Source organism: Phyllostomus discolor, chromosome 1 (genome assembly GCF_004126475.2).
Source record: "Phyllostomus discolor isolate MPI-MPIP mPhyDis1 chromosome 1, mPhyDis1.pri.v3, whole genome shotgun sequence".
Lineage (NCBI taxonomy): Eukaryota > Metazoa > Chordata > Mammalia > Chiroptera > Phyllostomidae > Phyllostomus > Phyllostomus discolor.
Window position 1 is genome coordinate 22690676 of NC_040903.2, and position 22132 is coordinate 22712807.

General features: G+C 46.8%; 1 protein-coding gene across 1 annotated transcript in view; it reads right to left on the reverse strand.

Annotated features, from left to right (window-relative positions):
- Positions 1–483: 483 nt before the first annotated feature.
- Positions 484–22132, reverse strand: part of RELL1 (RELT like 1) — a 60721-nt gene continuing 39072 nt past the window's right edge. The window contains exons 4-7 of the mRNA XM_028508149.1: positions 20853–20910; positions 17883–18119; positions 14980–15118; positions 484–2415 (exon numbers count right to left, since the gene is read on the reverse strand). Of these exons, the coding sequence (XP_028363950.1) occupies positions 14980–15118; positions 17883–18119; positions 20853–20910 (434 nt within the window). The 3' untranslated portion in view covers positions 484–2415. The remainder of the gene's footprint in view (positions 2416–14979; positions 15119–17882; positions 18120–20852; positions 20911–22132) is intronic.

Consider the following 22132-nt stretch of genomic DNA (forward strand, 5'->3'; position numbering starts at 1 on the left):
AAACCTTGATACAATCGGATGGGCTGGGCTGGCAAACTTCAGTGGAAGGGCACTTCACAAAGAAACTGACCAGTACACTCTCAAGTGCCAAGACCATGAAACAGAAGACAGAAGGGGAACCACACGTCAGAGGAGACGAAAGAGACCAACAACCACGTGCAGCGGGGGGTCCCGGAACAGAGAAAGGGCGTCAGCGGGACAGCTGGCGAGGTCAGAATAAAGTTGTGTCTTCATGAGCTATAATACACCTACGGGAAGTGTCTTAGTTTTGATCAATGTTTTGTGGTTACATGTTAACACGAGGGGAAAGGGCATACGAGAACTCTTGGTGCTGCTTTTGCAATTCTTCTATATATCCAAAATTACCTTCCAATTTCAAAAATCGTGATGGCGGGGCTGAGCAATGGTGTTGCCATGGGGGGAAACTCCGATGAGCAGAGTCAGCCAGGTGATTACTTGCCAAGTCAGACATAAGAAACACACTGCATTTGACATTTTTATTTTTAACTCTGCTTTGGTAGTACAAAAGTCGTAAAAGTACAAACCAGACAGTTAAAAATACACTTCACACTCAAAGGGTGAAAATTTTCCTTTACAAATTTTTACATCCAGGTGGCAGCCAGCTCATTCTCGACCCCCGGGGTCAGGCCGTCATTAGTGTTTGGGTGAGCGCCTGCGGGGGCGGGGCCCGACCCCTGGGTGGGGAGAAGGGAAAACATGAGGCCTGTAAACATCGGTTGCTTTGGGAACACTTAGGAGTATTTATTAGATCATAGAAACCAGTAGAAAGCTGATGTGTTGAAAATATTGAATGCTTAACATTTGGCATATTTGGAAGACAGACAAAAACTGCTCAAGTATTAGAAAATATTTAAAACGTACTACTGGTATATATACAACTTTAAATATTTTTGGGTATTCTCTTGCCTGTTGTATTGCTATTAAAAAAGTTCTCTGACCTGAATAAAGTTACAAAATACTTAAAGCTGAAGAATATCTTACATGTTAACCCTCACCATTTTGAGGGCATACTCTTTAAACAACAACAAAATAAGTGTTCTTCTTTTAAAACTGAAAATATTGGTCTAGACCGCACATATATTATTTACATTAATTCACATCCCCCAAATTCCTACATTGCTACTTCTTGGACCTCAGTGATATTTGTGTCCATACTGACCTCCTCTAGTCCCCTGTGCAAACATGAACTAAACCTCCCATTCATGTAAAAGGTTAGGAATGAGCATATGTCCAGTAAATACTACTTTCTGATACATTTTAATGGAAATCACCTTCCTGGAGCCAAACGAGAAATGTGCCTTCCCTCTCTGAAATAAAAGGAGCGTGAAGCGGGCAGGTCTCAGAGATCTCCCTGCACGTAGGCCCTCCCAGCCTGCGGCCCAGACCTGCCACCAACGTCCTCTGCATTCTGTCAGGAGTTTCATAAACTCTAAGGCAAAAAAAAAAAAAAAGAGTAGGGTTTTCCAAGCCCAGAGGGGAAGTAACCACCAAGGTTCTTGTAAATGACCAGCATTAGTTACCAGATGCAAAACAGCAAGTGCACCGGGGAAAAGAAGCCAGAGGGAGGGGCGGGCCCACCTGCCAGAAACAGTGGAGATTTTTTGTTTTGTTTTGACCTTGGGTTGTCAAAACAAGTATTTTTGGGGTTTTGTAACTTTAACCCATTTTCCCCTTTCTTGCGTGGGCTAAACAAGAATTGCTTAGCTCAAGTTAAAAAGAAAAAAAAAGAACTCTCGATATTTTATACGTGACCTAAGAGAACGGCATGGTGGGTCCTTGGTCCACCGGCCAGTTCCATCTGACTCCGTGACCTCTGCCGAGGTCAGTGTCTCAGGACTAGACTGGGTTATCTTCAAGGACCTTCCACCACCCAAGAGTCATCTTTATCTTTTGTAACAGTTAAACTGTAGATCTTCTTACAAACAGTGTAAAATTGGAAGTAAGGGTTGTGGGAACAGAAGCACTTGCACGCATACACACACACACACACACACGTGGACTCTCTCTCACACACACAGAGCATCAGCTCAGACTGTACACAAGTAATTCCGCTGTACACAGTGATCATTCTGGAAGAACAGTACACACGAAGGCCAGGGGTGGAGGACTGGAAGGGGTAGTGGCTGAAGGTAGCTGGGAAGATAAAAAATCAGTTCTTCTCTTCCCTGGACATATAATAATAAATTTTTTGTCAGGTTTTTTTTTTAAACCAAAACTTGTTTCAAAGCCAGCTGAATTCTGTATCCAGCAGAGCAGAAAGATTTCCTTTCAGCTTTTCCCGTAGGCCTGCAGACTCCAGAATAGCAGTCATGTAAAAGATAAAAAATATTTCTTGGGCAACTTCATCTCTCGTTACGTTTTCAGTCTTTTAGAACTCTTCAAATAAAGTCATTCCTGAAAAAGAAATCAAGACAGGTAAAGCTTTATAAAAGGCAAGCATAGTATCACACACTGATCTGCCCACATATTTAAAAACACAGAGAAATTGTAATCCATCCCTACCCTGTCCCACCCCATCCCACGGTGTTCCTTCCCCCATTGCACAGTTCTTCTAGAAGGCAGGCTAAAGAAATGTAAGCACCACAGTTTCAAAAAAGAGCTCATTATCAAGGTTTTAGAAACGCAGAAAGACGAGACGTTGAGAACCACAGTGGATGCAGGGTATCGGTCTGCTCTAACACGAGTTTCTAGGGCGGGCCTCCACCCCCCCCCCCCCCCGCCACCACCCCCACCGTGCGTCCGGTGTCACTCCTCGGGCCTCTTCTTTAACTCCTCAGCCACACTGTGTCACGTGAACACGCTCAGTCCCGAGGAGCCTTAGCTATCCGGTGTCTAAGCCACACCAAACAGAGGTAACTCAGAGTCCCTAGAGCACGCAGGGCAGCTGGGCTGGGATTTCACTAGCAAGTCAGAGCACAGGACTGCTCGGTCCTAGGTTCTCGCTGTACATACCCCCAGGGCTCCGTGTTGTGTTAGTAAGCTCTGCTATCAACTCTTCCCAGGCGTGTCTGCATTTATATTGCAAACGAAGTCCCCTGTACACTTGTAACACAGTGTTCCCTTTTCCAAAGGGTATCTTTCCCCCACCCCTCAAGATCTCTTCTAAGTGACAGATGGTTATGCACCCTTCACTTTCCCTGTTTCCAAGACTGGGCTAACCCAGGATGGGGCTGTGAATGCTGGAACACACACGCCAGGCAGGCCAACCTACTCCAGGCTGAGGAACAGGACGTCCTCTCGTCTGCCAGAAGTGTGTTTGCCTGTAATGCCAAACAAAGCCAGAGATGACACCGGCCTGCAGACATACGGAAAAATAGCAAGAGGTTGATAGACATGTCTTAATGTAAGCATTACTTCATACTTATTTCTAATTCACCCTTCAAAATATAGTCCATTATTATCATAAGATTCTTTTCTGTCACTCTGTAATTTATAATTTTCAGAGTGGTTATCCGAGAGAGAGAGAGAGAGAGAGAGACAGACAGAAAGAGACAAAGACAGATACTGATTTACTAAACTAAATAGGCTCATGAAGGACCCGTATCCCCTTAACTAAAAAGGAAATGAAACATTGTCCCTAAAACAGCACACACTGAGTCATTCATTATAAACATAATAATTCCCTGCACTTTGTTGCCACAACCTAGCATGGCTAAACCATGGATTTGAACCCTAAAACTGTACAAAGTCAAGTCTGGGAATATTTTCAGTTGAGAATTGATTAATATGGAAAAGGCTAGCAAGAAAAAAAGGTAGAAAGGCCAGAGGTGGGGAAATAGAAAAATGGTCCTAAAAGGACAAAAAGAGAGGAAGAGAATTTTCCCAGTAAAAATTCAAACTAGGCCATTATCTAGAAAATTGGTATTTGACTATTTTTATTACTCCTTTCACCATCTGCTCCCTTTGAACTAGACTTTCGTGCATCAAGGAAAACAGGGCCAAGGGTGAAGGATGTGAGGCATAGAAGGGAACGTTTCATCACAGCAAGAGCTTTCATTCCAACGTAGGAGCCATTCCCACCTCCAGCTCTTCGCGCGGATCTGACCCCCGTTAGGGAGTGGGCGTGCGCGACGGAGGGCAGACCGGCAAGGAGGGGTCTGCGGTGGGACCCCGTGACCTGCTCCCGCGCTGGCACACTCGCACTCCCTCGTGGTCGTGGCGGGACAGTGGGGTTTCACACGGAGCAGTCAGCGTACCCGCCGGAAGGGGCACTCTTAGGGTCAGGACCATCCTGCCTTCTCCACCCTGAACCGTGGCGTTTGCTAACAGGGGCCCTCTGTGGGCCTGTAAGTATCCATTCGATACCACTGGACCATGGTGGATGAGGGCTCCTTGAAACTGGGGAAAGTAAAACTTGGAATAATGGGAGTGGGAAGGGGAACCGCTGTATCTTTTTAATGAAGACATGGAGATCCCTGGTTAAAAAGTGTTCACTAGAAAAAAGGATCTGGTCCCTTTAAAAATTTCACGCATGATTTAACACGTTAAGTATAAAGGCCTCACAGGACACGTGTCAAGGAAGGAAAGGGCCGCCTGATCAATAACAACAGGAGCTGGCATTTACAGAGCGCCTCCTCTGTGCCAGGTACTGGCGTGCTAAGCACTGGAGGTTCAGTGACTCAGTCGTCCCAACGGCCCCACGTGTCAGCGACAATTGCCATCTTCACAGGAGGAAGCCAAGGCTCACAGGCTCAATAACACGCCCAAGGTCACACTATAAGGGTCACCCCAGACGGCACTGTCACACCAGCTACTCCAGACACACCGTGGCGCCGCTGAGATCGGCCGGGTCCCTCCCTTCTCTGCTCCCCACCTGCGTGGAGTGACGGACAGGAAGTGCAGAGCCCAGAACCGCGGGCAGGGCCACTCTCCGGGGACGTCGCCGTGGCTGCACAGCACTAGCTGCACCAAAGGGTGCTGAAGACCTGCGCCCGAAGAGGGACTGAATCAAAGGTGCACCTGTGTGGCAGTGAGGAGACACACAAGCCTACAGGACCGCAGGGCCGGCTTCAGAATTATCGAGAGCACTTTTAAATACAACCGATGGGGAAAGTTATCGATGGGAACAGAGTTAAAATTGCAACAGTAATATTCACACTCTAGTCCTATAGCAACAGGTATGTGATCCTTCACCAGTGACCTCTAACCCTTCAGGATCAAATGTTCTAGTTAGAGGACTGTCTGGAACCAGGCTTAGTCGACACTCCGGTTACGTGCTGGCCACGTCTAGTGGAAAACACGTGACCACGTGACCACACCATCTTGCCACAGCGCTGCCTGCATGGACGGGCACCTGGCCGGGTGCAGATTAACAGGAAGATAGCAGAAGGTGCCTGGTGCCTCTGGTCCTTTAACTCTTGTTCTGGTCTAAAGTCTGTGGTAAAGTTTATAACTTAATATTAATACTGTTGTATTTTAATGAAGGCTCCATGTTTATTTAGAAAGCACAGCAGACGCATGCTCGTCTGGGCCAACCCATGCAGAATCTTTAAGTCAGCATTCTTGGAATCATCAGGGGTGCACGCTTTAGAATGGGCTCGAGTATCATTAAAAGCGGCAGGTTCTTTGGGCCAGACCCACGACCTACTCAATCAGAATCTGTGGAGCTGGAGCCCCGGACTCTGCTTCCGAGGTGCCCTGGGGATTATGCCCGAATAAGGCTTGAGTCAAAGGGAAACCCTGCGCTGTTTGTCAACTGGTAACAACCAGAAGAACTAAATTTAACCCTGAAAGGCAAACCCTGCAAATGCAACACTGCAAAGTCAGCCGAGGTCAAAAACTCTATCACAGAAATGGAAGAGGAAACAGGTAGGACAGAAGCATTTAGAGACTGAAATGTAAATAAAAAAACTTAGCAACTCAATCTGAACTACAAAATTTTTGAAACTAAAATTCAGCTAATCGGCAGAGGTCTGTTTTAACGAGCACATGAGTGAGCTATCATCACACCTGTTATAAGTTATCACTGGGGGCCAGCTGCATACAAAGCGCCACCTGAAGGCACAGCCTTAGCCTTCAAAGAGCCTGGAGCTTGCAGAGAGAGAACTTAAATAATCAGCTTCGAGCTAAGACAAAATGTGACCCAAAACAAACTTGGTTATTTCAAAACTTGCTTTTTCATCTAGTAGTGCATAGTAGGTGCTCTGTGTCTGTACCTATAGCTCTGCTCACCAGCGTGGCCTCCCTGCTCAGGTGTGTGACCACGCCCATCTCCCTGCACCCTCTTCAGCACGGAGCTAACCCGGGAGACCATGGAACTGGGCTGGCTGCGGGGTCTCGGTTTACATATGTTTATTCTGTGATTAAAATTTGACTCTCAGAAAAGTCTCATTCTGGATGGATGTTATACCGTCATGCTAGTGTTAACATTCATCTTCACCAACAAAAAGGCAAACAGTGATCTCATTTCAGTGTGCATTTATTTGATCGTTAGTAAGGCTGGGCATTTTTCATATTTATTGAACATTGCGTCTTCCGTGCATTGATTGTAAGGGTTCTGCACCCAATTCCAGCATGTGTGTGTGTGTGTGTGTGTGTGTGTGAGAGAGAGAGAGAGAGAGAGAGAGAGTGGGGATGGAGGAGGGACACACAGGACAGCAAGTTCCAACCCTCCGATCACATGGCTGGCTGGCTGGCTCCCCTGGCAACCAGCTCCCAACCTTGGTTACTAGGGGCTTTCCAAGTGACCTCTGTGGCACAACAAAAGTCACTTTTGGCTCTCACCACTTAGGAAATGTCAAGCGTTCTATCAGCTCTGTGCCAGAACTGGGTGTGAAGACCAAGTATATATTTCTTATTATAAATCACAATATCACAGACTGCCACATCATAGCTCCCCTACTTTGGAAAGGAGTTTCAGAATTAAAAATTTAGTTTTTTTTTAATTAAAATGTTTATAGGTATTTTTTCCATTCCAAATGGAAACAGCTTTTTAAAGTCGCATTGGAATAAAATGGATATTCCCACACATGATATTGCCCTCTTCATGGAATAATGCCAAGGTCAGATTTTGCGTCCGTCAGAGTTTGACTCTTCTGACAGCAGATCTGGCCCTTACTGGGGCATCTAAAGCTTGCCCCTCACTGAGTTATAGCCTCACAGCAATTTAAACATGTTCATATATTTGGCAAAAATGGATTTCCTGAGAGACAGTGACTGAACACTTGTGATTTACGAGCCCTTTGACAGCAAGAGTCAGAGCACTCTGTTCCAAGTAAAATGTAATTGGCATAAAAAAATGGATTGTTCTGTATCCGGAGAAACAGGGTTCGCCTGGGAAATTTTTAAATGCAATTCAGCAGCATTCGTCTCTATGCTAGGATTCAATGTCTACATTAAGCTACAGGTAGAATAACTTAACTTCTCTGGGCCGTACCACGCCTTTCTGATGAGGCAAAGCAAACGTGGTAGAAACTGCCTCTCTATTGGCTCATGAGCTGGAGTGCAGCTAACCAGCCGTCAGTCAGCCTCTCACGCTGGCCCAGGCATCAGATGAATAACACTGTACCGCCTTACAGGTTATGCCAACCTTGGCCTCTCTGAGGGGCAGAAAAATTAAGAAATACAGACACAACATTAATTGCTCACAGCTTATTTGCAAAACGTATACATAGGGCTTGATATAACATCTAGAATTTGCCCGCTTAGCACTAAGTGCCCACGAACAACATCCCTAAGAGGTAGGTGATATTACTGTTATCCCCACTTTTCAGATGGAGAAGCTGAGGCAGGAGAGGCTAAGTTACTTGCCCAAGATTACACAGCTAAAAGGTGACAGACCAGGACGTGAGCACCAAGGACCTGTACTGTGGACCCACTGCAGGGTCCTACATCCTGCTGCTGGAGAAAAAAGGCACCCTTCTTTACTAAGCTAGTTAATGTTAGTAGAGATCAAAGCCTCGTGTTACAAATTCAGAAAAATAAAAATCCTAATTATAACTATTAATGCCTTCTTCTTTCTAGTCCTGGGTGAAAATGTCACCACAAACATTCCCCGCGCCACCTCCCTCGAGCCCCTGCAGGTCTGTTTTAGGTCCGGCCAAGCCTCCATGAGCGTCCGGCGCTGCAGTCTCTCCGGTGAAAGGGGCAGATGTCGCGGCCTCTCTTTCTGAAGTTCCGATCAAACGACAGGGCTCCCAAGGGAGCAAAGAAAAGCTCTCTGAGGGGTCGTGGGTCAGTCTCTGGGCAGCACCAGGGCGGGGCCCTGCAGCGGACCCTGCCTAGGGAGATGCGCGTGGAGAGGAGATGGCTTGCTTTGCTGGCGATTCAGAACAAAACAAAAACCTCTGGTTCTCATGCTGCCTAAATTCTGGGAATACTGATACTATGTTTTAGTCTCTTCTGTACGCAGAACAAGGAGGAATAACTTAGAACATCATAGTGATGACAGCAAAGTATGTTTTTAGGTCCACCCAAAACTCTCAGATTGTGTCCATAAATGTTTGGGAGCTGCTCCCAACAACAAAGAATGAATAGGGCCCAGAACTTTTAAAGTGCATCCAGCATTTTTACTATTCATGGCTCAAGCAATGCGGGAGGGTAAAACTCAACCGCCCAAGGAACCTGTAGCCATCAGCTTCAACAAAGAGGGGGAACTGTATATACACACGTATGATGTGTGAGCATGTATTTACACAGGGAATAACCCCGAAAGGATACAGAGGACGCCAGTGTCCTCTGTGTCACCTCTGGGAAAGGGGCCTGGGAGATGGTATGTGTGGGCTGGGGAGGGGGGTGCAGATAGGGGGAAGACTTCCATTTTTAAAGACTTGATTATTGTGTGAACTTCCAACACCCAATACCTCAGAGGCAGTGAAGGGACTAAACCATTGGGAAGGCCCAGTCCAGGCTCTGGAACTATCAGCGTGACCTTGAGCAACATACATGACCTCCTGGGGCCTCCCTACTCTAAAACGAGGGTGCTGGGGGCCTGGAGAAAACGTCTGCTATAGACACTAGAACAGAAACTCCACGGGAGCGTGGCCCTCGCCTGTCCGTCTTCCACAATGCCTCATCCCTGAGGCCAGGCACAGCACCTGACTCGTACGGAGTAGGGGCGCGATAAATATTTTAATAGGTACACTTACACCTGAATTGGCCTGAACTGGCAATCACTGCCCCCCTGAAATCTCATCGTCCATGTCTACCTGGGAGAAAAGAAGATAGCTCGCAAACCTGGGCCTGACCCAGGCCCGGCACAAACAGACAGACAAGCGGCGTCAGGAGGTCCCCGTGGGGACGGGACAGCAGAGGAGGCCCTGCCTGGTGCAGGCCGACAACGCCTACATGATCACTACTGTGTGTTCCTCGGCTAAGCTGAGTAAGGATTCTCCCCTCTTGTTGGAGAAAGCAGCGCTCCCTGGCACTTCAAAGCCACGGAGCATGTGAGCTCCAAAGTGTGGGTTTCTTCCCGTACAAGCCCTCTCCCTGCCTCACCCGGGGAGCTGGGAAAAATTAATTGCTCCGAGCCCGGGTCCTCATCTGTAACATAGAAAGATTATCACCCATAACTCACAAGAGTACAGTTTCTTTTTATACATTTGTATACCACAGTCCCCTTCAACACCAGCGAATGGAATAAAGGAGCTTCCACCAAACCTGAGATCCTTTTGTTTTTTAAAAAAAAAAAATGTACTCTGAAAAAATTATATGCCATGGAGGAAAATGTGCACTTATTTGGAGCACCTGAAGTTTCCCATCCTCTCCTTCCCTGGGGAATTAACAAAGGAACTGCAATAGCAAATACAGCAGCATGACTGCAGGGAGCCTCCGCCACAACCCCTGGCACAGAGTTCAAAGGAAAGGAGAAATGCTCATCCTTCCCCATTGTTAGAGGAGACAGAAAGACACCAAAGGTCAGAAAAGCTGGCCTTGTGATTGGCCACCATGCTCAGGAGGGAGGGAGCATGGCCTATGGCACAGTCTTGTCAGAAAGGGGCAGAGCAGAGCCCAGCAGAGCCAGCACTGTTAGGTGCAGAGAACTTCCCAGCAATCACTGTCATCCTCTGATGTTTATCATAAAAGGAACTTAAGTTAGCAAAGCCTTTCCATTGCCAGCCCAGGCCAGGTAGCTCAGTTGGTTAGAGCAATGACCCAATACACCAAGGTTGCTGGTTTGATCCCCAGTCAGGGCACATACAAGAATCAACCAATGAATGCATGAGTAAATGAAACAACAAATCGATGTCTCACATGTTTTCTCCCTCTCTCCCATCCTTTTTTTCCCTCAAATCAATCAGTTTAAAAAATCTTCAAAAAACTTTTCTATCACCTTATAACCAATTCTGATTCACCTCCACAAAGAGAGGAATGGTTATTTCTCAGGTCCTCTTAACACAAACAAGACAATAGCTCAAATTCCTAAGAGACTTGCCAAATTTCTATGTTGAGATGTCATACAATTCCAAAGATCTAATGTTCCTAAGAAGGAAAAAGGGATGCCCTGGTCAGTGGGGTTCAGTGGTTGAGTGCTGGCCTGCAAACCAAAGGGTTGCCAGTTCGACTCCCGGTCAGGGCACATGCCTGGATTGCAGGCCAGGTCCCCAGCTGGGAATGCGTGAGAGGCAACCACACATTGATGTTTCTCTCACTCTCTTCCTTCCTCCCTTTCTCTCTCTAAATATAAATAAGTAAAAAAAAATCTTTCTTAAAAAAGAAAAAGGGATTCACAGAACCTAAAGATGATGAAGAATTGGCTAATAAATAACTAAGGCCACCAAGAACGGGATGAAAAGTATTAATAATAGTGAATTTTAATACATATGAATACCAAGATCTGACTGCAGAATTCTCCACAGACATTATAACATTCAAGTCCAGCAACAGCCCCATTTTAAAGATGAAGAACGCGAGTCTTGGAGAGGTTAAGTGATTTGTTTAAAATCACTGGTAGTTACTGGCAGAGTTAAAATTAAACCTAACCCGTTTAAACCTTGACTTTTACTCACTAAAATAAACTACTTACATCACAATTAATAGAAGAGTTTCAATAATAAAACAATTTAAAATGAAGAGATGCCTACTATTACAAATTTGTGTTTTGATAAAAAATACTGTTATGTGAACTTTCCAAATCGAGGTTTTCAATGAGACCCCCCACAAAAGGCAGAGGGCACACACTCCAGAAACGTGCGACACGGACGGCCCGCCACAGTGTCATCTGGAGGAGGGAAGGACCCGTGACAATGCACACAGGCGGTGGCATCTGTAGGCTGAAAGCAATTTGATTTAACTTTGAAGAACAAAAGCTTATTCTTCTAAGAAGAAACCAAAACATTCTGGAAAAAAGGAACCATTTTAACCGCATTGCCAAAATAAATCAGGCAGAGGACACGTTAGTGCTGGCTGCCCAGGCCGAGGAGACAGGGCGGGGAGAACAGGGCGAGGAGGGAGGGGTGCCAGCGAATTGATTTTGTTTGTTAAGAAGAGAAGGAAAGAGGGAGAAACGCTGCCCCGGTCTCCATACCGCTGTGTTCAGAACACTAAGTCCAGTTTCTAGTATCAACCGCCTCACGAAAAAAGAGACACCTAACCGATGAGCAGATATATTCTGAATATCTGAATCAAGTCTACAGTAAAACAAGGTACTACAGTAAAAAAATTTTGGCCAAAAATTTAAATTTAAACAAAGATATTTTTCAGGAAAAAAACACAACTCTAAACACTGTATTAGACGGTACAAGAAACATAAATGCTCCCATCCTCGGGCAAATCCTTCCCTTCAGTCCAGAACCAGAGGTTTGGGCCTAGGAGGGAAAGTTTCAGGATCTCTCCACTTGGAAAATCAAGTCATGTTAAATATCCCAAACGTACTCTTTCTGGGGCTGAGAAATAAATATTTTTTAAAAATAGCAAAAAATGTTGATGAATACACACATTTTTTTAAAGATCAATCACTGTCCCTTCCCCCCTTTTCAGAATCCGTTCTGCCCTGGGGTCACCAGATATGGCCCCTCAACAGGTCCCAGCCCCGGCAGACTGACCACAGGACCTGCTTTCGCTGGACCAGGCTGAGTGGTGAAGTCTGTGGCTCCAGATGCCAGGCTTGGAGTCGAAACCCCACCACAGCCTTGCTGGGAACTCTGAACAAGTCCTTTTAATGTTCTTCATCTGCAAATCGGTACTGAGTAGCACCTGCCTCTTGTTGGCTTTGTGAGGATGAAATCCGTCAATGTACGGAACATGCCCTTCAGAGCACACCAGGTATGTAGCAAACACTCAGTAAATGGTAGGTATTAGAATCAATCACTCCATGACTCACGAGCATTCATAGTATTCGCTCTACTCGTGAGCTTGTTTGAAAATTTCCATAATAAAAAATTTTAGTTTTAATTCCAAAGTTGATTCCAAGTGGAAGGCTAGGAAAACACATCCCGTTCCTGCCTCCTCCGCGGGCTGACTTGGACTGCGCGGCACCGCGAGACTACCCTCTGCTGAGAGCCAGCTGCACACCAGACACTCTCTGGGCGCTGGCCCTCGTCAGTAAGCTTCACATTCCAGGGAACAGGGAAGAGGGCAGTTAAGTACGACTGCCAAGTGGGGGAGCTGGGAGATGAGCATACATCTTCTGATCCAATTCAATGCTCTCTCACAAAATCCTTGTGGTTTGCAGGAAATATCGAATTTAAAACGGTTAAATGTGGTCAGAACTTCAGAGGATGAGATCAAATTCTTGCAGTCAGATATGGGCAGAATTTGGAACAAGAAAACCAGCTGAACTATCCTAATTCTTTCAATGGCCCCAAACCTTGAGGTCCTCCTCCAGGCAGCAGTGCAATCCAGGCCCCGGGACCTGAGCGAGGCTCTAATCGGGCTGAGGCACATTTCCGCGTGGTCTGCGCCAGCTCTCAGCACACGGCCAGGCTGAAGGTTCATGTGCAGACTCTCCCTGCAACCCGTGCTCCCTTTGCTGCTAAACTGGCTGGGCCTTCCTCACTCAAGGAATGGCCAGACACCTCTCCTCCCAGCCAGGGAGGTAAGTCCTTGTGACTTCAATCAGAATGCTTCTCTGGTTCACCGAAGTCACTCGGGATTTCAGGTCTAACATCTGAGCCACCACCTACTCTGTCCGATAAAACTTTCTGCAATAATAGAAACGTTCCGCGTCTGCACTGCCCTGTGCGGCGCACCCTAAATTTTTAATTTTCATTAATTTGAATTTAAGGAGCCACAGCCCAGGAGGTATCTAGATCATTGATGGAAACATTCCTCATTCATGGGTCTAGGGCTGTGTCTGCATGAGCACCCTAGGGTGGCGGGACAGCTGGTCTTGTAACCACAGACCCAGGTTCACATCAGCTCCTCTTCCCAGCTCTGCGCCCCTGAGCGTGCAGCCTATCACTTCTATTCATTGGTTTCTTGTCTGTAGAACTGAGATGCTCGTATCCACCCCATTGGGAGATGTTTATAATGGAAACATGTGAGATACATACCACATGTCCAGAAGACAAGAATACTGAGCTCCTTTCATTATCTTCTTCATCATCCTCCTCCTTTTCCTAAATTCCTCCTGGTTGCTTTCCCAAGGCACCAGTAACTGGCTGAGAAGCCAAAGACAGATTTCTGCACTGTTTCCCGTCTTTAAAGGAAGTCCCTATTCAGCTCCTAAACTCTGGGGAAGAAGCAGACCCCCACCCCCGCCAAGGCAAGACTGTAAGAACCAGCACTGGGAAGCGCTCAGAGACCCTGTGTCTACAGACCTTAGGAGCAACCCTTCCAGGTTACTTCCAGGCCATCCCCAACCCCCCGGAGCCTGGGCAGATTACCAGGCTTCACTCAAAAGCCACTTCCTTCCCCTTCTCAGCCACATCAACCAAAAGTGAATGAACAAATAATAATCAACAGCCCTGACCGAGCATTTCCTATGTGCTGGGCCCTGGGCTCACGTGTTATTTCACAGAAATCTCACTGCCACCCTGAGGAAGGTAACATCATTTCGGTTTTCCAGTGCGGTTAGTGAGGCATAAAAATGCCAAGTACCTTGCCCAGATCCCAGTGCTAGTGACTGAAAAACTTCAAAAACTGGGATTTGAACCTGGCTGCCTGACTCCACCAGTCCACTCCCCCATGTCCCACCCGCCCTCCCTTTGCCTGAGTGTTCAGGCTCAAGTCACAGCTTCTGGACCATGACCTTGCCTGTGTCCTCACGGTCACCCCTTCGTGTAGAATAAGAAAACAAAAAGGATGAATGCTACTCAAAGCAGAACAGAAAGGAAAGAGTAAGGTAAAAGCTAAGCCAATATCAAATTATTATGGGCATTTTTTTAAAGCAATAGCTCCCAAAATTAAAATTGCCAAACCAAGAAGCTTTTACTTTTGTTTTTAAATTGCTTCAAAAATATTTGGTGGAAGTAGTAGTATTCCTACCTGGAGCATTTTAGAACAATGACATATTTAAAAAAAACTGGTTTCCAACTCAACTAATGGAAGAAGCTTGCCCTAGCCTCTTAAAAATCATGATTTACCTAGAAATGATTAAACGATTATACTTCATTTGTCCTGCCTTGTTTTTTAAAGGAAATTGAATATGCTGTTAATGTTTAAAAACCTGTGGTGATTTCACATTTAATAAATCCAGGTTCCCACCTTCCTTTTTTGCATAAGATCTAGCAACATTAAGTGCCTTCTGCCTTGTGGCAATGTAAACTCATAGATGGGTTATGTGATTTCTGGTTTGCTGCAAGCCCCACCACTCCACATTGCCTCATAAGTAATCCTCTCTCCTCTGCATCATGCAGGCCAAGTCCCTGGAGGCAACAAAGTTGGCAGCCTCTTTATAAGAACCTCTGGACAGACACGGAATCATATTCAGTCCTCTCCAGTCCAAGCAGCTGCCAGAAAGCATCCTCACCTCCCTGCCCAGTCATTCCTTCCCCCCGCCCCCGTGCCCAGGAGAGGCTCTCAGTACCCTCTCCCCACCATGCACCGCCCCACCTCCAAAGTCACCAAACCACAACTCACCTACTCCTCTGTGCCGCTCGGATCTCTCTTCACAGGAGTCGCTGGCACCTCCCCATTAAGGCTTTCGGTCCCACTCATCGACATCAAACTCCTCCGCTCCTTTTGGTTTGACTTGTGCTCCACTTTTGTAACTCTAAACCTGAGGGGGTAAAGAGGAGATCTGAGGGGTTTTGCTTTTCCAGTGAGCAAGGATTAGGAGTGAATCAAAAATCACCCATGGAGAGGATCCCAAAGGAACTCAGCCAAAAATTAGGACGTCAACAGAAACCACCGAGGCAGCAGGAGGGGTTCCTGCCGGCAAATGCCCTGCCCCCTGCCAAACTTCCCAGCTGATTTTCACTCCACACGTCACAGGCTGTGCCGGGTACTTCACAGAGCATGGGAAAGGTATTACACACGTGGCACTTGGCTGCTACACAGCCTCGGGGTTGTGGTTTCAGGGATGCGGGCTTTAACATCAGACTGGGCAAAAGCATAACCAGACTAATGGAATGATGTGACCAAAACGCTCACTCAGACTCCACCTTCGTCAAAGATACACCTGGGGGAGGGTCCGCACACACAGCCGGGGGTGCCCTACTGTGTATTTCATCGGTATCAGTTGGTAGTAGGGGTTTTTCGTGTCTAGTTTTTGTCTGTTATTTTGGAAAGCAAATTTGGGTTAATTTTCATTGAGAATTAAAGGAAAATAAGGAAATTTAGGAAGACATTTTCATTCAGGTGAAGAGAGAAGTTAAAGGAATTTACTTAATGTGACTGTTTTTCTAGTCCGCCCTCACCAAACCCTGAAGTCTTTCGTAACAGTGTCTCTCCCATTCTGGCCTCAAAGTCCTTTAAAAGTATCTCAAATAAACTCTTCTTTGTCCAAAATGAGATCACCCATCACCATGAAGGTGGAGACTGAGAAAGTGGAAGGAGGATCCAGGAAAGTTGTCACCGAAAAGCTGTTCTGTCAAACCACAACCCTCTCTAAGTAACACGTGCTGGAAGGCAGCCCACAGTGATTAAACACCCCTCGTCCTGCACAGCTGAGAAAGAAGGTGGTATCTGGGGCATTCAGGAGGGCCATGTTGAATCTGAGTTGAAAATTTCAGCAGAAATTTCCTTTGAAGCAAAGAAAACACGCTTTGCCTAAACAAGCTATAGGTTTTCACTGCATTCCACATTCATAAATTCCCATGACTCTGCTTCTTAATAAAGCAGCTCAGTCATGAGATGCACCGTTTCGCTGGAAGTGGCACACAGCCCAGCGGTCTTCCCTTCGTGGCTTGTGTAACACAGGGAGAAATCCAACCAAATTAAAATAACAACAGCCAGTATTTCCTGAGTGCATTATAAACACCAGCAACCGGCCTGCGTCTGTCACAGCAATCACCTATAGAGTCTTTACTGTGACTCAATGAGGTGTTATCGTCATCCCCATTTTATGAAGGGGGAGACTGAGGCACAGAGTTTATAGTAGTGGCACCAAGATGCAAATGCAGGAGAGGCACTGAGTCCAGGCTGCCCTTCCCAGAGTCTGTCAGTACAGAAAGGAGGGTTGTGTACGCGCTACTGCCAGCTTTTGCTTGGCGTTCGCCCAGTCTGGTCCAGCACGCATGCTCGTAACAGATGCAGCGTTAGCAACACAGTTCCTGCGTGAGGCTCAACCACCCAAACAGCAGACACTGCAAAAATGCTCTCTATGGAGTCAAACTGACTCATGACTTGAACTGTAAGATCTCTACATCACATGTGGGTCCCAGGTAAATGGTCCTTTGGACAGGGACACCCAGGACGCCGGTGCGGTGAGCTAGAAGAAGGCAGCCACAGGAACCCATGGGGAGCTGTCATGCTACAGACTGGACAGCAGTGGACCAGCTCCACTGCTCTTCTCCCTGGCACGTGGCTGGACATTTCCCAGGGCCTGGCAGGTAGGCGTGGCCCAGGGATTGAGCTCCAGACAGTGGAGTGTGAGTGAAATGACATGTGCCCCTTCCAAGCCCGCCTAACTCCAGCCTCCCGTGAACCACGCTCTGGGCAACCCCCCCTCCAGCGAGCACGCCTGGCAGAGTTGCCGATGAAAGGAACCTGGGATGCCACAGGACCACTCGAAGAGCCACCCACTGATCTTTCCATCTCCACACACGAAATGTAAACTTCTACTCCCTAAACAGCTGAGATTTGGGCTTCCGCTGTTACAGCAAGTGTGGTGGTCAGTGTTATCTGTCAGCTCGACTGGTGACACGTTGTTTCTGGGCGTGTCTGTGAGGGTGTTTCTGGAAGAGATTAGCACTTGAACCCGTAGTCTGAGTGAGGTAGATCACCCCCCACCCAACATAGGTGGGCAGCATCCTGGCCCTTGAGGGCCCGAATGCAACAACAAGGAGGAGGAAGGGTGGTTTTGCCCTTTTTGCTGGAGCTGGGACGTATGTCTTCTCCTGCCCTCAGGCCTCAGGCTGGGATTGGGACTTACACCGTCGGCTCCCCTAGTTCTCAGGCCTTTGGACGTGGACTGAACTACATACACCACCAGCGTTCCTGGGCCCCCAGCTCACAGCCAGCCAATCTCGGGAGCTCGTAGCCTCCATAATCCCATGAGCAATTCTTACAATAAATCTCCTCTTGCGTGTACCTCTATCTGTCTATCTTGTTGGTTATGCTTCTCTGGAGAACATTAATACACAAAGTAATTAATATTTTACCTCAACTCATACATCTGACATCTGATCTAGCTATAGCCACCTCTTGGGATTCCTCTGCTGTTGGGAAAATGCAGAACTCAGACCAGAAAGTCCAGACATACGACCTGAGCCCAGCTAAGGAGAGCACACTTTGCATTTCACAGGTCGGTACCCAGCACAGCAACCCACCCAGCACAGCAACCATGTGACACAAACCCAGAGCACCCACAGGACTCTTACCTGCCCACAGAGAGGACGGTGACCTCCCCTTGACGCCTTGGGCGGCCTTCTTTGGACTTGTTGGCGGGTTTTATGAAGTGCCACCGCTTGTGCCTACATCGACTACACACGTCCCTCTCGACAGGACCGCCTACTGTGTGCAGATGGTGGCCACAGATGTGCTTCCCTGGGGTGCCACCTGGTGACAAGGGCCCAGGGCTCACAGGTGGGCTCCCAGGAGTGCTGGGGGTCACAGGGCTAAGGTGGGAAGGAAAAAAAAAGATAGAACAAGTTACTTAAAAGAAACACCAGCCAAGGCAATCTCTCCCCCTGCCACGAAAGAGGCAGGTTTAAATCAAAAGAAAAATAATGCCTCTTCCAATTACACCAATGGGCTTTGTGAACTCGTTTAGGCAGCAATTACTCAGCTCTTAAAACTATGCAATGAGAGCTCATTTTAAACAGCAATAATGTGATTTATCACTTCTAGAGGGCAACTAACTGGATGGATAGAAACCGCTGCTACTAATGAAGATGCACTCTTTGTCTTTAAAGTATTAGGTTTCTTTCGAAACAACTACTCTCCATTCTCGTGCAATCATACTAATTTCTCACACATAGCAAAGTGTTTCCTATGTAGAAATCCTACCTAGATTTCTAAGCAAGGAGATGCCCTGGAGGATTTAAATTCCAATCAAATTATCCAATGACTTAAGGAACAATATTTGATCCAATTGACTATTGCATTAAAAAAAAGAAAGCTTTTATGTTAAGATATGCAAAGTGATGTTCAGTGCTGATAAAGCTGAAAATGGTAATAGTAGAAATAGTTAACATAGTGTTCTAAGCATTTGACATATGTTAATTTAATTCACTTTACAGAACCTAATGAGGTAGGCATTAATTTCCTCATTTAAAAAATTTGAGGCTCAGAGAAGTTTAATAAACTGCCCAATGTCACACAGCTAGTAAGTAATGGGTCTGCATTACAAATCTAGGAAGTCTGATTCTAGAAACCCTGATCCTAATCATCACGTAATGTGTCAGAAACAGGGGCATCACTGTGATAATCTGGAAGAAATCCAGTTAGACCATCCAAAAATATTACAAAGCAGAAGTGTACAGGCCAGGGACTGGCTCCTTTCAAAAGGCACGTGTCAAGGTGCTGGGCCACTAGAAAAGGAGGAATTAAAACAGGACAGGGCCAGCCTGACAGGAAGTCAGCCCTCTGACGTGGGATAAGTGAGTGCAGGTGGGTACCGACGAGGTAACAGGTCACGGCGGAGCCTGACACCTGGGACTGTGCCGAGAGCCCCAAAGGCACATGGGAGCCTCACCACTGCGTAAACCGTGCCCCGCACGGTGGAACCAGCCTGCTGCACATCAAACAGAAGTGTAGCCCGTGGCTGAAAAGATATTCTCAGATATCACAGATGACCAACAGCTTCCTGGCACTCTTTAGGGATGCTCTTTGTATCATTCAAATAAAAACACACAGCCTCAGCTTTCTGGGGCAAAACCATGTTAAATGAACACTATATAGTAAAAGGCTGAATTCAAAAGTTCAACAACACTCATCCAACAAACACATACCAAGTACCCAGGGAAGACACTACATGTGGCCCAAAGACGACCGAGGCAAACACACCACGAGCTAGCCCGTCCCGGACACCAGATGTCTGTGCTCAGGGCTGCAATGTGACAGGAATCACAGCTCACGTGTCTCTATGAACTACACCACCCGAGCTTCCCAAGCTGACCTTCCTGCCCCGAGTTACCTCGTTAAAGTGCAAAGCTAACGTGGCCAGTTTGACAAGCACACATTACATATTTGCAATACGCTGGCTGCCCCACCCACAGAGTAAGCAGAAGAAGGCCCAGTCCCCTTGCCATGTCACTCAGTCCCAGCCTGCCTCGCTGGCCCTTCTCGCTACTGTCCGCAACACGTTCCCTGGCCTCCCCACACCGAACCTCTCCAGGTACATCCTGCACTTTCCCGCTCCAGGGCCATTTCTCCTCCACTTTCTCTGCCTACAGGCAGCCCATGCGTCTTGCCTCTGCTTGTCACACACCTGACTCAGATGGCACCCCTTTGGAAACTGTCAGCCTCCCGCTGGCCCCAGAGAGCTCCTAGGGCACCTGGTCTCTACTTGTCCTACCGCACTCACGGGCTCTCCCCGTGAGGGCTCACACTGGACCGGGCATGTGAATGCCCCCTGCCCGCAGGCACTCGATAAACGCTCCTCACTAGAGAAATGACAATGTGTGTAGAAATAAAGTTCTGTAATTAAGTAGGAAGGACCAGGATGCTCAACAACCATAACTAAAAACTGGTAATACAAAAATAGAACCTGGCAGGTGCCCGCAAACCAGCCAGTTTTTCACTCATCGTCATCATGGGTGGAGATCTTTCAATGCCCGAGGTATTTTGTATTCCTTATAATAACCCAATTAAGTTGGTACAGTGATTATCTCCTTCTTTTTTTTTAAACTATGCCATTTTTTAAAAAGATTTATTTATTTATTTTCAGAGAGGGAAGGGAGGGAGATAGAGAGAGAGAAACATCAATGTGTGGTTGCTGGGGGTCATAGCCTGCAACCCAGGCATGTGCCCTGACTGGGAATCAAACCTGCGACACTTTGGTTCGCAGCCTGTGCTCAATCCACTGAGCTGTGCCAGCCAGGGCTGATTATCTCCTTCTTGTAGGAGATGGAACTGGAGCTCAGAGTGGTCAGTTAACTTCCCCAAGAAGAGACGCTCAGTAAGTGTTGGAGCTAAGACTCAGCCCAGGTCCCTGTAAGCAAGGCTGTTGCTTTCTCCCATCACCGTTCCCTAACACAGCAGTTCTGGCCCAGGAATGATTTGCATGGGACAGGTCCCCACAGCAAATCATTATCTGGCCCAAATGTCAACAGTGTCAAAGCTGAGAAACCTGCTCTAGCAGACCATGAAAAAAAAAAGTCCCATTAAATGAGGGGAAGAACACTCACCTTTCAGGGTCAGACACGGTGTTATCTGCTACCATTGCCTTTAAAACATCGGCGTTTGCTAAGGGGAAAAAACATAAAGAATTAAAATAGCATGAGAAAGACGAGTAATCACAGAATCATCACATCAGAGAAGCTGTTGGAGAAAACACCTGATTGCATTCCTTCAGTTCATAGAGGAGGCCCTGGGGTCCTGGGGAAAGGAGGGTCTTTCCCAAGGCAGCCTCACAGTATGGCGCCAGCTGCCAATAACTTGCGCCAGGCAGGAGTTCAGTACTGAGTGGCAGAGAATCCGCACAGAGGAAAGCAGGTCCGACACGGAGCTCTGCTTCCTGCACATCATTCCACTGTGACATTGGAGACACTTCTTCCTCCTCTCAAATGCTTCAAGGCATTCAGCTCACTTGACTAAGTATGTAATAAAAGCTATGTCTTAAGAGACTTGGATGCCAATGATTTCTGTGTGCCCAAGTAATAACCTCCACACTCTGGATACCCATGTGGTATCAAGTGCCTCCCACATGTAATATTCCATGTGGGCTATTTGGCTTCCCTGTGCTTCCTGGCCACACAAAACTTTAACTCAGGCCAGATGATTTAAGATTCCAAGTGTTGGTCACACATACAAGTTACCTAATACGGACCAAGTTAAATTATACTCCTAATGTTTTTTTTTAATCTATTTTGTATATGGCTGTCAACAAAAGCAAACTGAATCTAAGCTTCTGAGGTCCCCACCTCAGCCACACTCCCAGGATACTGTTCTCTCGCCTCTTCCAGAGCAAGTGGCCAACCTCCCAAGGATAAAAGACTGAAAGGGATGTTCAAGTTTCTCTTGGATACTTAACTGGCAAGGCCACGCATTATGACTGAGTCCTAACCTTTCCAGTGATTTTAAAGCACTGTTCTCATGATGAGCCACAACAAATGCTCTAGGGGTAAAAGAATAAAAAGTCACCATTCACCATGTGAGCTAACAATACCAACACTTAATGGTTAACACCTCGAATGACCCCCGCTACTGGGGAAAATTTACTCTGGTTCCAACTGCTTTTACACATTAACAGCGAAGGGTTTAGACGGTGTTTCTCAACCTTTTTTTTTCCACTGTTGCCTCACCTGAGAATCTTTTTTGACATTTTTTCCCTAGTCACCTTCCCATGAAATTACAGCACTACAGATATCGCTTTTAATGTACTATATGTATATCTGTGTTTTATATACAAATGTTAAGCTTTTTGCCCCTACAATCTAATTTTCACCCCATCAGAACCCTTGCGAAT